The sequence below is a fragment of the Hyperolius riggenbachi genome, chromosome 6 (genome assembly GCF_040937935.1).
Source record: "Hyperolius riggenbachi isolate aHypRig1 chromosome 6, aHypRig1.pri, whole genome shotgun sequence".
NCBI lineage: Eukaryota > Metazoa > Chordata > Amphibia > Anura > Hyperoliidae > Hyperolius > Hyperolius riggenbachi.
This window is the reverse complement of record NC_090651.1, coordinates 72,393,159-72,410,157: the sequence shown is the minus strand read 5'-3', so window position 1 is coordinate 72,410,157 and position 16,999 is coordinate 72,393,159. Positions and strand designations below refer to the sequence as shown.

General features: G+C 43.7%; 1 protein-coding gene across 2 annotated transcripts in view; it reads left to right on the top strand.

Moving 5' to 3' along the window:
• Nucleotides 1–16,999, top strand: part of LOC137520920 (mucin-7-like) — a 94,835-nt gene that overhangs the window by 27,527 nt on the left and 50,309 nt on the right. Inside the window, exon 1 of one of the 2 annotated variants that reach the window (XM_068239507.1) lies at nt 5,798–6,076. The exons of the other annotated variant lie outside the window; for it this stretch is intronic. Coding sequence (XP_068095608.1) covers nt 6,016–6,076 — 61 coding nt within the window. The 5' untranslated portion in view covers nt 5,798–6,015. Of the gene's footprint in view, nt 1–5,797; nt 6,077–16,999 lie in introns of those variants that run through there. 2 annotated transcript variants of the gene reach the window in all.

The window sequence follows — 16,999 nt, the reverse complement described above, 5'->3', positions numbered from 1 at the left end:
AACAAGCATGCAGCAGATCAGGTGTTTCTGACATTATTGTCAGATCAGACAAGATTAGTTGCATGCTTGTTTTTGGTGCTGTTCAGACACTATTGCAGCCAAATAGATCAGGAGGGCAGCCAGGCAACTGGTATTGCTTAAATGGAAATAAATATGGCAGCCTCCATATTCGTCTCACTCCAGTTGTCCTTAAACCACGGGCACTATATGGATACAAAGGATAGAAATAAAATGATATAAGCAGGCATAGACATTTATGATCTTGACAAATAATGTAAATCCTATAATGAGGTAAGGAATGACATTACACCAGGAGAACATACACTCATTAGATGGCTATACGCTGCTATGTATTATTGCATTTTACAGATTGTGGCCATGCAAATCAGTAGAGGTGGTTTTGGTTAATTTTTCTTTTCTTCTTAGCACCCTAAACTTCCTGTGACCTGGACATTGAAAACACTGGTGCACAGGTGGGACAAGACCCTTGAGTGCCCAAGGCAGAGATACTGAAGCGGGCCCCACCTGTTATCACACTTTAATTGCTTGCCCATGCCCTGATACCTCCCCCCCCCCCCCCCACTTCCAGTAAAACCAACCTGGCCAGATCCTGTTCCCACAAGCAGAGTTGACTGCAGAGGACAGGGTTAAAGCTTTCATGTTAAAGCAGTCTAATGCCTATACAAGGCTTAAATGAGAACTTTGGGATGGTTTATATTATTGTAATTCATCTTTGGATATATGGCTTCCCTTTGCTTATAATACTTGTTGTTAGATTGCTGAAAACCAGGGGCGTAGCAATAGGGGGTGCAGAGGTTGCGACCACATTGGGGCCCTAGGGCCAGAGGGGCCCCGAGGGGCCCTCCCTCGACTACAGTATTAGCTCTCTATTGGTCCTGTGCTCATAATAATCCCTTCTATAGATGCTTTGAATAGTGGTAATCATTAACAAACTCTTCCCCATCCCCCTCTTGCACCTCTGACACTGTAGTTGCCATTGGCAGGTTTTGGTGCGCCATATCAATTGTTATGATAAGAGTGCTTGGGGCCCCCATTTTAAAACTTGCATCGGGGCCCACAGCTCCTTAGCTACGCCACTGCTGAAAACAGAATTCTTTCTGTTGAAAAAGTTATGTAGAACGGAACGAAATTAATGTAAATTGACATTTTTTTCTGTACATTATGTTGTTAAAGGGAACCTGAAGTGAGAAAAATTATTTAAAATAAACACATGACGTAGCTGCAAATGATATTACATACTAACCTCACCGTCAGTTCCTCTCAGAAGCTCACCATTTTCTTCTTACAATGATCCCTTCCAGTTCTGACAATATCTTGTCAGAACTGAAATATACCAGTTGCTGACAGTTATATATCAGCAGCTGTCAGTTACAAGTGAATGTGCAAGGTAATGTCCATGTTTCCCTATGGCTCAAGTGGGTGATATTACAGTTTAACAGTGTGCTGACCCAGGAAGCTCTTAGGGGGTAATGGCCATTTTTAAAATGGAGGGCGGAGAGATCCATTGATCACAGTGGACAAATGGGATGCAGGAGAGGAGAAAGAGTTTGAGGCGTAGACTACACAGGAGGTAAGTATGAGCTGTGTATGGTTATTTTGACTTTTTATCTTCAGTTCAGGTTCTGTTTAAAGCAAAACTGAAGTGAAACAAAATGTATGAGATGATTAGACCTAATCATTATTTCTTGGTTTCACTGCACAATGTTATTAATTAATGTTATTAATTATATGTATATTTTTGGTCCTTATGACCTCATAAAGGTTTTTTTCACTATAGGCGTATACTCCTGAACCCGGGTTCTTTATCTGCAGTTGGTCTTGACTGACCAACGCAGATGATACTTTTCATTATCCATTTTTGACAATTGAATCAATACATATATATATATTTATATGATAAGTTATAGGATGTGATGTTACTGTGGCATATAGTATGGAGCGGAACATTTTAAGTGTTTTTAAATTTACTATCTACTAGTGGTTATTATGATAGATTAATAAATTTGTATACTTTTCTATTACTAATGTGTAGTGCTATACATGGGCTATTTAAAGGGGAACTGAAGTGAGAGGTATACGGAGGCTGCCATATTTATTTCCTTTTAATCAATACCAGTTGCCTGGCAGCCCTGCTGGTCTATTTCTCTGCAGTAGTATCTGAATAACACCAGAAACAAGCATGCAGCTAGTCTTGTCAGATCTGACTTTAAAGTCTGAAACACCTGATCTGCTGCATGCTTGTTCAGGGGCTATGGCTAATAGTATTAGAGGCAGAGGATCAGCAGGGCTGCCAGGCAACTAGTATTGCTTAAAAGGAAATAAACATGGCAGCCTCCATATACCTCTCTCTTCAGTTCCCCTTTAAAGTAATCTCTTCTCACTGCAATATCACATGACTAGAGATGGAGATAGAAATGGCTGGAGGATGGAAGGCAGCTTCTGGAAAGAAAGAATCAACAAAAAGATTGTTGAAAATGAGGGAAAAATTTACATCCAAAAACACATGATCAATTTTACCATATTAACCAGCTGAACATTTTGGGATGGTCGTAAAAGCTGATATCCGATCGCCCGGAAATTCTGATTTCCGCCAATGCCAATTATCGATTCCGCGGACTTCTTAATTTCCGTTTTTGGGTTAGTCTTTTTTTATTCTTTTTGCATTCTCTGATTGGCCAAATACTTCCGATTTGACTGTGTGTTCTCTGATTGGTCCAATGCTTCCGCGATCTGTGATTAAGCTAAAATTACCGAGTTGTGGTAAAGCGGTATTTACGCAGAAATCCAATTTCGGTTTCCGTTTCAGAAATTTAATTTCCACTGAATCCGAATGAGCATCCCTAATGATCTCATTGCATAATTTAAGCACAGAAGGACTTGAGAACTTGGCCCCCAGCATCTGTGGTTGAGGAATTGGTGGTTCAAAGAGAACCTGTACTAAAAAAAAAGGCTTCTGGGGGATACTTACCTTGGAGGGGGAAGCCTCAGGGTCCCAATGAGGCTTCCCCGTCCTCTCTAGCTGCAGGCAATCCAGCGCTGGCTTCCCCCAAACCGCTCCTGACAAGCTTGACAAGCAGAGATTTATTTACCTCTCCGCGATCCTGCGCAGATGCACTAGCGGCTCTACTTTTGTAAGGAGGAAATAGCTGAACCCAATCTTATCCTCTCTACTGCGCAGGTGCAAATGACTCGCGTCTGCGCAGTAGAGTGGATCAGATCAGGTTTGGCTATTTCCGCCTTAACTCGAACGGAGAACCGCTAGTGCTCCTGCGCAGGATCGCAGTAGGTAAATATTTACCTCGCCGTGGTTCGGGGTGGGGTCTGCAGCGCTGGATTGCCAGGACACTGGAGGACGGAAAAAGCCTCGTTAGGATTCAGAGGCTTCCTCCTCCCAAGGTAAGTATCCCCCAAAAGGGTTTTTTTACATGACAAATTTTCTTTAAGGGCTGGTGCACACCAAAACCCGCTAGCAGATCCGCAAAATGCTAGCAGATTTTTAAACGCTTTTTTTTATTTTTATGAGGCGTTTTGCTAGCGTTTTGCGGATTGCTGCTGCGGTTTTCAGTATAGTAGATTTCATATATTGTTACAGTAAAGCTGTTACTGAACAGCTTCTGTAACAAACGCCTGCAAAACCGCTCTGAAGTGCCGTTTTTCAGAGCGGTTTGCGTTTTTCCTATACTTAACATTGAGGCAGAAACTCATCCGAAATCCAAAAAATGCCTCACCCAGGCATTTTTCGTTTCTGCAAAACGCCTGCCGCTCTGGTGTGCACCACCCCATTGAGATACATTGACCAAGCAGATCCGCAGCCGCAAGCGGATCTGAAAACGCCCAAAAAGCCGCTCGGTGTGCACCAGCCCTAAAGGGGCATTTTGGATAACTATAATTTGTAAGTACGGATATCATAAAGCCAGTGGTTAAGAAAGCTGAACATATCAGGTGGTTCCCTAGTGTTCAACAAATACAATTGTGCACAGGAGAAATGTATTACTTGACTGCAAATATCTGTATTTTTGGCCAAAAATCCAGGTCATGTGACCTTCAGTACACAAGTTCCACCTATTCTTTCCAGTCCTCAATGAGGTGTGACTTTTGACTCTTTCACACCTCTTTATCTCCTGTACAATTCCATCCTAAATGCATTCTCCTCCCTTCACAGACTTTCTTTCTGCCTTTGTGTTATGGAGGAATTAGGATGAGTTGTGAGCAGGAAATGGGTGGGACATGGTTATACTAAAGTTACCCATTAACGGTACAATTCCGTTCAATCACTTAAGATCGCCATGGAAAACGAACGGTCGTGTCCATTAACGGCTAAATTACCGCTAAGTAATGCGATCAGATTGATAGAAAAATGGATCAACTCCATTACTCTGATTGAATTGGTTAGCTTTAAGTTAGCCATTATTGGACATGACCAGTTGTATCTGATCTGATTAGATGATCGAAAATGATCAGTCAGCTACGGAAATTGTACTGTAAATGGGTACTAGTGATGGTCAGGTAATGTATAAATGCACACATAGGGGAACCCATTTATACATTAGGGGGACAGCGGTGGAGCGGACGCAGCGGGCTCAGCCAGTTCCCTGAAGATTTCAAGCTGAAATCGGATGGGAATCAGCCTGTAGCATATGGGCAGCTTCGACAAAAAGACAAATTTATCTGCCCATAATCGTCAGGTCTATGGCTACTTTAATACTTTTAGCCATACACCCTGAACAACCATATGCAGATCTGACAAGATTAGCTGCATGCTTGTTTCTAGTGTTCTTCAGACACTACTGCAGCCAAATAGATCCGCAGGGCTGCCAGGTAACTGGTATTGTTTAAAAGGAAATAAATATAATGGCAGCCTTCATATTCTTCTCACTTCAGTTGCCCTTAAAAGAATTATCTTATTTTTGATAAGATCAATTAGATCAAAAGAAAAGATCATATTTAATGAATCCGCACAATTATAGAATCCAACTTGTGATAATATCTAAACTAGTTTAACCTATGGGGAAAAAAATCTCCAAGTCGATCGTCCATTTTGCTGCCCACTATCATTTAGTATTTATATAGTTTCAACATATTCGGCAGCGCTGTACATAATATATAGTCTTAGTAGGAGATTCGTTTATTATGCATATTAGTCCGTAAAGTGCTGAGGAAGATGTCAGCGTGTATAAATTCATAACAATAATAATTTAATACGAATGATTATTAATAATAATAACAATAAAAATCCTACAGGATGTTATCTGGCATTAGAAAAAAAATTCAGAAGGCATAATGCATACCTCCCAACTTTTTGAGATGAGAAAAAGGGACACTTAAGCCACACCCCTGTCACACCTCCAACACGCCCCCTAGTCAGGCATACCATAAAGATTTCATAAGAAAAATATGTTGTTTTATAATTCAAACCACACTGGTCCTTTCTATCCTGGTTAATTTTCCTTCATAGTAACATTTTAAAATTAGTAATATATCAATTTAAAGGATGGGAATAAAGTTTAGAGTCAATCAAACACATTTTTACTATAGAAATATATATATTTACATAGAAAAAGGGACAAATGAGGGGGAAAGGGGGACAGGGCTCACAAAAATTGACTGTCCCTCCTAAAGAGGGACAGTTGGGAGCTATGCATAATGTTGTGCTGATCATCATTATCGTCATCATTTTGGTACTGTACTTCAGTTGTCAGTTGTGATTGCTCTCCCTTTAGAATAAACCGAGCAATCAGGAGTCAGGCTGGGCGGAGTCAGACTAGTGGGTGTGGCCTAATCTCGCTGACAATAGACAGTCTTGCAGTACAAGCGTTCAGTTCAGTTGCTGTGACGTCAAGCTAGAAGGACTGTTACGGCGTGACGTCACTTCATAGCCCGTGGTAGGGGAACCCCCATGCGTGACGTCAGCTGAGGGGCGCTCGCAACGTCACTGGAGGCAGGAGGGACCCTGCGTAGTCACACGTGGCATCTCTGGTCACTTCGTCTGCCAACATGGGAGGACCTGAGGTTGTGCTGGGGTTGCTATGCCTGTTTGCCGGGACATTGCTGGCGGGTGAGTGCCGTGACGTAACGGGGGTAATTCTGTGTGACATCACTGGGAAGCAGAACGATCGCGTTTATGAGAATCAGAATTAATGCTGTATTGTGTGGCATCCCTTTATTAGCAGGGTATGGATATTGTGGGAGGTTAATATTGTGTGACATCACTGGGATGCAGGAGGTTAATATTGTGTGACATCATTGGGATGCAGGAGGTTAATATTGTGTGACATCACTGGGATGCAGGAGCCGGAGGTTAATATTGCGTGACATCACTGGGATATAGAGGGTTACTATTCTGTGAGATGACTGAGATGTGTGTTGGGCAGAAGGGTGCGGTGGGGATAATCTTCTACTAGGATACTGGGTGAATATTTTGTAACATTATTGAGAAATGGGGGATTAATATTCTGTGACATCGCTGGGATACAGGGAGTTAATCTGTGACATTACAAGGATATAGGGGGTTAATGCTCTGTGAAATTACTGGGGTACAGGAGGACAGTGTTTGTGACTTCAGGGGGCTAATATTCTCCAGCATCATTGGTATACAGGGGGCTAACATTAGGCGAATCTTCTGTCATGTGTGTTTTAGTATTTTGTGTCTGGGATACAGACTAACCAGCAAGCTCATGGTGACCCAGAACTCATTGGAGTGTGTAAGGGACTACAATGGTCCTAAAAGCCCCCTTACTAAGATGTTAAGAAAAACAAAAGCTTGCTTTCCTAAAACAGAAAGAATTTGCGATAATTCAGGTTGGAGTGAGCTTGAGATGTCTCCCAGAGCAACACTGCTGAATATATGCAAATTAACCATTGTACCCTTAGAAGCTAAACACACCTCCAGAACCGCTGGAATGCAATGATGTGTCAGCTTGTTAATTTGTACAGAGCCATAATAATCCAACATGCATACAGACTGTTTCGGATTGTTTGATCCTCATCAGTGCATGGCATGGATTAATTTGGCTCTATGGAGTAGGGCTTGTGAATCCGAGAGGCATACAATGGGTTATTCTGTGGCATCCCAGGCATACAGAGAATTGTAAGATCCCTGGAATACAGGTGGTGTGACATCACTGAGGTAAAAGTGGTTATTATTTTATGACATCACAGGCTGAAAGAAAGGGGGAGGGGAGGGCGGGTGGTTCGAATATTTTGTCATATAACTTGGATACAGAGGATCAATATTTTGTGATTGAGATCACAACTACACTAGGGTTAATATTCTGTGATAACACTGGGATAAAGGGGGTTCATCTTCTTTGACATCACTGGGATAAAGGAGGATTAGTATGTTGTGGTATTACTGGGGTACAGGCAATTAATATAGTGGGACATCACTGGGGTAAAAGAGGTAATATTCTCTGACTTAATGTTCTGACATCGCTGGGATACAAGGGGTTAATATTCTCTGACTTTACTTAGATTCAGGTGAATAATATTCTGACCTCGCCGGGATACAAGGGGTTCATATTCTCTGACTTTACTGAGATTCAGGTGAATAATATTCTGACGTCGCTGGGATACAAGGGGTTAATAGTCTCTGACTTTACTTAGATTCAGGTGAATAATGTTCTGACATCGCTGGGGTACAAGGGGTTAATATTCTCTGACTGGCTTGAATTCAGGGGAATAATATTCTGTGACATGATGGATATACTGGGGTTAATGTTCTGTGATATCACTGGGTATAGAGGTTTTAATATTACATTAAATCACTAGAGTGCAAAGGGTTAATATTTAGAAACGTCGCAATACTGAGATTATGTGTAATACTGTATTGCTGAGAAATATGGATATAAAAATGTAATGTGGCATCACAGGGATGCATAGGGTTAAGGCAATGTGACATCCGTAATGCACATGAGGTTCGGTTCCCACTAAAGTGGAAAAATTACCCAATTTTTTTGTTTGTTTGTTCACTGTCAATAGAAAACTGACAGTGAACAGATCCTATTTTCCAAATAGGATCCATTCACACTTGACAGTCTGCAATGGATCTGTTGCAGTAAGCTGTCTGCGATTTTCCCTGGTGTTTTCCCGGAGAGTGGATGTGTTTCCATATAGCTTATTATATAAAAAGCATCTGTTCCGGGCACTAACCAGACCACATCAGACTATTGGTGCGAACTAGCCTAGCTTCGTGCACACACTAGATGGAACTCAGCCGATAATGACCACCTTTGCTGAGACTCTAGCGTGGGTACAGCGGCCCCCCACTGCCTCAGCCAGCGATCAGTGGGGCTGATTGATTCAGCCGATTCCCCAGCCGACAGCTTTTTTTCTCCCCACTCACCCTGCCTGCCGCATGACGTCACAACTGCCCCACTTCTTCGGGATACCAATCCCCAGCGAGTGACATTAATTGTACATGTGTACAAACCTTTAGGTTGTGTGACATGCCTATAATACAGGGGGTCAGGTACTGTGATATCACTGAGCACGGGAAGTTCATTTTACTTGGTGATCCCTGGAACACAAAGGACAAAATGTGTCCACATCACAGGAATGCATCAGGTTGATAATTGTGGTATCGCAAGGATGCAGAGATTGTGTGTTGTATGCCTTCTCAGAATAACGGGGTTATGCCCAATTTAGTAGTGTAGTTGTGGATAGTGTGATAAGGGGTTAGATTAGAACCTCTTTATTTGTATTGCTGTCCTGTGTTATTAACCGTAAAAATCCATCACCTTCATCATTTCCTGTCCTGAAAGTAAAGGGGCCCATACACCAAACGATTTTCCCGCCAATATACAGCCATTTCGCCCACAGTGATCGAAACGGCTGTGAAATCGCCACGCACACCGCTGACAGAACGATTGATTTCCGTCCGAAATCGATCGTTCCCGTCGACCCATCCGTGCGGAAGATTTTTCTCTGTCGCTGGCGGGTCGGGAGTGCGTCGATAGCGGCGTTCAAATGCCCGACGCCCGACGCAATGCAGCGGGTATACATTACCTGTTCCGTCCGGCGCGAGTCACCGCTGTCTTCTTCTCCGCCCCGCTCCAGACCGTTCCTGGAGCTACACAGAACTTTCTGTCCCGGCAGGAAGTTTAAACAGTAGAGCGCCCTCTACTGTTTAAACTTCCCCTAGACAGGAAGTTCAGTAGCTGCAGGAACGGTCTGCAGCGGTGAAGAAGACAGCGGTGACAGCGGGGAGTCGCGCCGGCTGGAACATGTAATGTATGCAGGGGGGGGGGGCGGCAGCAGAGGCAGCTCCACAGATTGTGATCGGTTTCAGGCTGAAATCGATTCACAATCTATTTGCAGTAAAGGTGGCCATATGATCCCTCTCTGATCAGATTCGATCAGAGAGGGATCTATCTGTTGGTCGAATCTGATGGCAAATCGACCAGTGTATGGCCACCTTAAGTGGGTAAATCTCTCCAGCAGTGATAGTGACAATAGCAAAAACATATTTTGTCAGCTAAGGAAAAATAAGAGTGTACTCGAGGCAAATCTCGCTGTGGAGTTGGTAGAAAAATCATCTGACTCCGACTCCTCAGTTTATGAAACCTCCAACTCCAGGTACTCGAAATTGCTCCGACTCCTTAGTCTAATTTTTACAAAGGCTATGGATTTGGTACAAAATCATCTGACTCCAACTCCTCAGTTTATTGGAACCACGACTCTGACTCCAGGTACCTAAAATTGCTCCGACTCCTCAACTCCGACTCCACAGCCCTGGTTACAAAAAAACACATACTTGCTAAGAAGCAGGAACCCTCTGGGTCCTACAGAGGTCTCCCACGCCATCTTCCGGTCCTCCGTTGTCAAGCGCAGCCTCCATTAAATAATTCTGACAAGGGCTTGTGGGATTGAACTGCGCCTGCTCAGTAAGCCGAAGCAATGGCTTAGTGCAGTGATGGCTAACCTTGGCACTCCAGCTGTGGTGGAACTACAAGTCCCATGAGGTATTGCAATACTCTGACAGCTTTAAGCATAACTCGGGTAGGCAGAGGCACGATGGGATTTGTAGTTTTGTCACAGCTGGAGTGCCAAGGTTAGCCATCACTGGCTTAGTGCAATTACGCAAGCGTGGCTGTGCTCGCGCGTGTGCAGCCCTGATGTTCCACAGAGTCCCAGGCAGTGGTCGGGGTCCAGAGGACAGCGTGGGAAGCCTCTGGATGATCTTAGGTAAGTATCTGATTTTTCATGAGGTTCATGTGCTTGCTTTAAGATTCACAACTAGTTTTTTACTGCTTTGTCTCATTTCCTGTTTCCAAGGCTACCAGATTTCATGGTTAAGCCACAAAGCTCTACGGGGGTCTCAGGGATGGGAAGTCAGGGCCACAGAGACCACTATAAAAATACCAAAAGTTTCTAAGCTCTCTCCACACTGTCCCATAGTAAAGCAAAATATAAATACTGGAATTAGCTTTAAATTCCTGAACATCCCTGAGGCACAAGATTTAATGTTTGGTAGCTTCAATGAGATGTAGTGGGTTTATTTTGCACGATTTACCTAGGGTGCAGAGGGGTAATGTGTGGCATTCTTGGGCATGTGGGCTTAAGTTTTTTCATCCCTAAGACACAGAGGGTTCATTTTGTGTGTGTCAAAGGGATACAGGGTCAATATTATGTGACATTGGGATCAGGGATGTGGAGTCGAAGTCAAGGAGTCGGAGTACTTTTTGGGTAGTCAGAGTTGGTGGTTTCATAAACTGAGGAGTCGGAGTCGAATGATCTTTGTACCCACTCCATAGCCCTGATTGCGATTCAGGTTGAGTGTGACAGATTTCAGGGCTGTGGAGTCTGTACAAAAATCTTCCGACTCCAACTCCACAGTTTATGAAACCCCCGACCCTAACTCCGACTCCGGGTACCCAAAATGGCTCCGACTCCTCAACTCCGACTCCTTAGTCTAATACTTACCAAGGCTGTGGATTTTGTACAAAAATCATCCGACTCCTCAGTTTATAAAATCACCAATTCCAACTCCAGGTACTCAAAATTGACTCCAACTCCTCAACTCCAACTCTGACTCTACAGCCCTGACATATTTTTCTGGGATGGGAGTTGGTGTCGAGGAGTTGGAGCAATTTTTTGCTACCTGGAGTCGGGTGTTTCATAAACTGAGGATTCGGAGTTGGAGTCGGAAGATTTTTGTACTAACTCCACAGCCTTGATTGGGATTCAGGTTGATTAGAGTGTGACAGATTTTTCTGGGACGCAAGGGGCACATGTGTGACATCGCAGGGATGCCGCCGTTTAATGTTTTGCATCATAACTGGGAACACAGGAATTTCATGTTGTGAACATCCTTGGGGCACAGATATTTCTACATAGCAGTTCAACCTATAAACTTGGATTAGGTTTTACAATTTAAATGAGGTCTTTTCTGAAGCAATGCTGCGTGACATTGATAGCTGCAGGAACATGCTCCAGAGAGGAGGACTCAGTGGGGGGTTTGGTGGGAAGAAAGGTTAGAATACCCTGAGTTTGTGTTTGGGATGTGATCTCTGTCATCAGTGATATGATAACAATACTGGTCATTATTCCTTTTCTACAAACGGGTGCTAGCTGTGCCTCCCGCCGCAGTGCGCATGCGCGTCCACAGCCCTGCACGCACTCGCTGCTCATCTGAATACATGTGGACACGTCCTGTGCAGAGTCATCGATTTGTTTCATGACACATTCATTCGCTGTGACAGAAGCTTTATTATATCTTGTTGAAAACCTAATGATGTGCGAAGTGACGTATGTATATGTAACCCATGCATTGTGCGCTAGTGAGTCAGGGAAGAATGTTGGCTGAATCCAGTGTATATCTGTTGTAGGCTATAGCATTCAATCAGACGGTGTTGTCCTTTAGGGCCATTCAAGTGAATGGACAGCTACCGGCAGGATAGTTTGCTGTTTTTCGCACAATCGTTCTATCGCACTGTTTTTCCATAGTCTTGTTGGGTAACCGTGATGCAAAAATCAAACAGTAAGTGCCGCCAGAAGATGAAATAATGCTGGGAATACACGGTTCGTTTCTGCTGCAGATGGATGGCTCGATAGATAATTTCCGACATGTCCGATCTCCCGTTCGATCGTTTAGCCGCTCGATTTCTGATAGAAGTGAATGGAAAAAGATAAGAAAAACGAGCGGAAGATAAGAGAATCGACTGCAGAATCGAGCGGCAAAAACGATAGAGAGGAGGATCGACTGGCAGAAACGCATCGTATATTCCCAGCATTAGACTTCATGCGGCTGCTTCAGACGTCCATCTGAACTAGCTGTATAGAGCTGAAGAAACAGCATATCTGATTGGCAAGTTGCTGCTTCATTTGGTTAGTGATAATCTGCTTGTTTGTTCTGCTCCACTTTGCAGATTGTCACCGTGGCTACCAGCTGGGATCTGAGGTGCAAAATAATATTGTCGTTTGTCAGGAAAAGTCATTTCCAGATTGACATTGCTTGTTTACCTCCTTGCACCACTTCTTTCAAATATGTTATTCAAATATTTACACTAAAAAGCAAAGTCTATTTGCAGTGCTATTTTTCAGGAAAATCTTAAAGCGGATCTGAACTCAGAACGTCTTCTCTGCTCTAAAAGATAAACAACAGCATAATAACCTTTAAACAAAAAACATTTCTTTGTTACAGCTGATACAAATCCTTAAATAAATCTGCACAGTTTCTACTTCCTGATTCATGGAAGCAGACATATTGTTACCAGCCTGTGCTTTCAAATGGGCTTATCTGCCATAGGCAGTCATGTGACACAGGCTGTACTGTACCCCATAGACTCCTCGTGAATCATTTAGGGCTGATTCACACTTAGCGATTCTTCAGCGCTTTGCTGATCGCTGGCCATCAGAAAGCACTGGTACTAATATGGATACATTCACTCTGCAGCGTTTGCAATTTTGTTCAAACGCGCTGAATGCTGCATTTCAGGGGCGATTTCACTGTGATTCTTGTTCTATTGAACGGGAATCGTAAGCGTAAATTGCGATGAATTGTGAGATTTTCATCGCGATTGTGGAGCCAAACGCCATCACGGGCGAGTGTGAACTAGCCCTTAGTGAATTAAAAATTATACTGCATTGTTGATGGGAGTCTTTTTTAAATGTATTACTTAAAGGACAACTGTAGGGAGGCTGCCATGTTTTTTTTCCTTTTGTGCAATACCAGTTGCCTGGCTATCCTGCTGATCCTCTGTCTCTAATACTTTTAGCTATAAACCCTGAACAAGCACGCAGCAGATCAGGAGTTTCCGACATTAATGTCGGAACTGACAAGATTAGCTGCATGCTTGTTTCTGGTGTTATTCAGATACTACTGCATACAAATAGATCAGCAGGGCTGCCAGGCAACTGGTATTGCTTAAGGGGGAATAAATATGGCAGCCTCTATATACCTTTCATACAGTTGTCCTTTAAAGGACTACTGTAGGGGGGTCAGGGGAAAATGAGTTGAACTTACCTGGGGCTTCTAATGGTCCCCCGCAGACATCCTGTGCCTGTGCAGCCACTCGCCGATGCTCCGGCCCCTCCTCAGGTTCTCTTCTGGAATTTCAGACTTTAAAGAGACTCCGTAACAAAAATTGCATCCTGTTTTTTATCATCCTACAAGTTCCAAAAGCTATTCTAAGGTGTTCTGGCTTACTGCAGCACGTTCTACTATCACCATCTCTGTAATAAATCAACTTATCTCTCTCTTGTCAGACTTGTCAGCCTGTGTCTGGAAGGCTGCCAAGTTCTTCAGTGTTGTGGTTCTGTGATGCATCTCGCTCCTCCAGGCCCCTCTCTGCACACTGCCTGTGTATTATTTAGATTAGTGCAGCTTCTCTCTTCTCTCTTATCTTTTACAAGCTGGATAAATCCTCCTCTGAGCTGGCTGGGCTTTCACATACTGAGGAATTACATACAGGCAGAGCTGTCTGCACTCTGCAGGAAGAAACAGCCTGACACTTCAGTGGAAGATAGCTGCAGGGGGAAAGAAACACACAAATGATCTCTAGAGATTCAAAAGGAAGGATGTATACAGCCTGCTTGTGTATGGATGTATTTTCTATGTGTGGACATACTGTACATCAACCTACTTCCTGTTTTGGTGGCCATTTTGTTTGTTTATAAACAAACTTTTTAAAACTGTTTTTAACCACTTTTAATGCGGCGAGGAGCGGCGAAATTGTGACAGAGGGTAATAGGAGATGTCCCCTAACGCACTGGTATGTTTACTTTTGTGCGATTTTAACAATACAGATTCTCTTTAAAGTCTGCAAACCACTGCGCCTGCGTTGCCGTGTCCTCGCTTCCCCGGATGTCACCAGGAGCGTACTGCGCAAGCACGGACCATACTGGGCCTGTGCAGTACGCTCCTGGTGACATCAGCGGGAGCGAGAACACGGCAACACTGGCACAGTGGTTTTCAGACTTTAAAGTCTAACATTCCAGAAGTGAACCGAAGGCGGGGCTGGAGCATCGGTGAGTGGCTGCGGCGGCACAGGACGTCTGCGGGGGACCATTAGAAGCCCCGAGTAAGTTCAACTCATTTTCCCCCGAACCCCCTACAGTAGTCCTTTAAGTTTACAGTATCTGAACATATGATGAACACAAGATATTGTCGGAGATTAATTGCATGTCAGAATCATCAGTGGTTCCAGAGAGATTGGTCCTGTTGTGTAAAGGGTGACTTCACTGACAAGTTGGGAAGTTCTGAAGTTGAACTTTTACTATAATTCTCACCAGGAATCAGCAGCCTGTATTTTCCACAGATAATAACTACTGCCGAGTTGTATATTTTTTTTTTGTCCATTTTTGGTCAAATGACTTTTTTCTCTACTGCCCAGGTTCATGACAGGTTTACGTTAAAGGTGCCCATACATCAAGCAATTTCGGCGGACAATCCACCAAGAGGCAGATCTCTCTCTGATTAAATCTGATCACAGAGAGATCTGTTGGGTGCCCGTACACCACAGGCCGATTCCCGATCGATTTCAGCATGAGATCTTTTAGGAATTAGCCTCGTAACAACGCCTTGTCGCCCCGGGCGCTGTCATCCCTAATGTTTTATGTGCCCCTCGATGCCTGTGCATTTATACTTTACCTGTCACGCCGAGTGTCTGCCGCTGTGTCCGCATTGTATATCCACATTGGCACTACACTTGACTATTGGCACTATAGTACATGAGGCGTGTGCGTGATGTCACATACGTTCCCCGCATGTAATATGTCGGTTTCACGTGGGCCAGCAATGCGGAAATTCAGTGCAGACACAGCAGTAGACACTTGAGGGATGCTGTGACAAGTGGTAAATGCACGGTCACCGGGGGTACATATAACATTTGGGGGGACAGCAGCTGGAAGTGTCTGTCATGTTCATTGTTCAGGGTTATCGCACGCTGTTACCGCTGCACATCTGAACAAGCACGTCGGCCCAAGATTTCCCAGCATGTCCAATCATACATTCAACTAATTTCAACCCAAAATTGGTCAAATTGTGGATCAGGCAAGCTCTTGGGGGTACTGATATTTGTCATATTCGATAGTAATTATTGAATCGGATGGTCTATCGGCTGCCAAGTCGACAGATGTACGGCCACCATGAATAACAGCCTGAAACAGCTGTCCGTAAACTGGATTGTATGTAAATTGATTATATCTAAACTAACAACCCATAGGTTTGCTGTAAAAGAAAAAGTACAGATCTGATTGTTCACCTGGTTTCCAAGGGCATAAATTAATGATTTGCATATTCAAACCGCTGCCATTAAGTGATGCATTGTGGGTGTTAATTCACACTACTGTGGAGGTGAAAATTGAAAATGTGTTGAGTTTTGAGAAGGCAAGATTGGACGTTTCAGTGCTTTTACACTCGGGGCACTTTGGGTTCTATTATCCACAGCAAACATTGGTGTTGGTTATAGCTCATTATAACTTAACTGAGAACTCTGTAATTATGGAGCTTTGGAACAGGCATGGTGTTTGTGATGAAGTCCTCTCTTCAGGTCATTTTGATGGTGATTCTTCTGAGGTACCCACACTTTTCCGGCTTGTGAGCTACTTTAAAAAATTAGCAAGTCAATATGATCTATCTATGTACAATTTTAGGTGCACACTTGTATATGTTACGGCCAGAACCTGAAGTTTGGCCACTTCTAGTTCTGGCCAGCCACTTCGGGTTCTGGCCGGCCAATGTGCGAAGTGGCCGCTGCGCTGCGGCCAATGTGAGGAATGGAATGATTCATGTAAAATGAATGTATCTTCTGGCTGCAGCGCAGCGGCCAAATGTATCGCAACCTAGTTAATTTAATGACCTTAAGCCTGCGGCAATGAAACAGATGAAGCCGCCGGCTTTTGCTCTGCCTCTCTCTCGTGTCCCCACCGGCTGCCAATAGTAAGAGAAGGAGAGAGAGGCAGAGCAAAATCCGGCGGCTTCATCTGTTTCATTGCCGCCGGCTTAAAGGGGAACTTCAGCCTAAACAAACATACTGTCATCAAGTTACATTAGTTATGTTAATTAGAATAGATAGGTAATATAATCTCTTACCCACCCTGTTTTAAAAGAACAGGCAAATGTTTGTGATTCATGGGGGCTGCCATCTTTGTCATGGGGGCAGCCATCTTTTTGGTTGAAAGGAGGTGACATGGAGCATGAGACACAGTTCCAACTATCCTGAGTCCTGATTACCCCTCCCAGCTGCACACGCTAGGCTTCAAATGTCAAATTCAAAATGTAAAAAAAAAAAAAAATTGCACCAAAACAGCAGAACGAGAACAACAACATCAGAAATCCCATCATGCTTTGCACAGCATCAGGGGAAAAAAGCCCGGGCATTTTTTTTCTGTGCAGCTAAAAATAAGGCTTGTATAAGAGAAACAAAGTTCTGATGCGGTGAGGCTTGGAACCCACTGAAATCAGCAAACGCGAAACGCTACCGCTAGCGTTTTGTCTGAGCGGTTTGCAAGCGGATTAATGCGCGTTTTCGGTCGCATT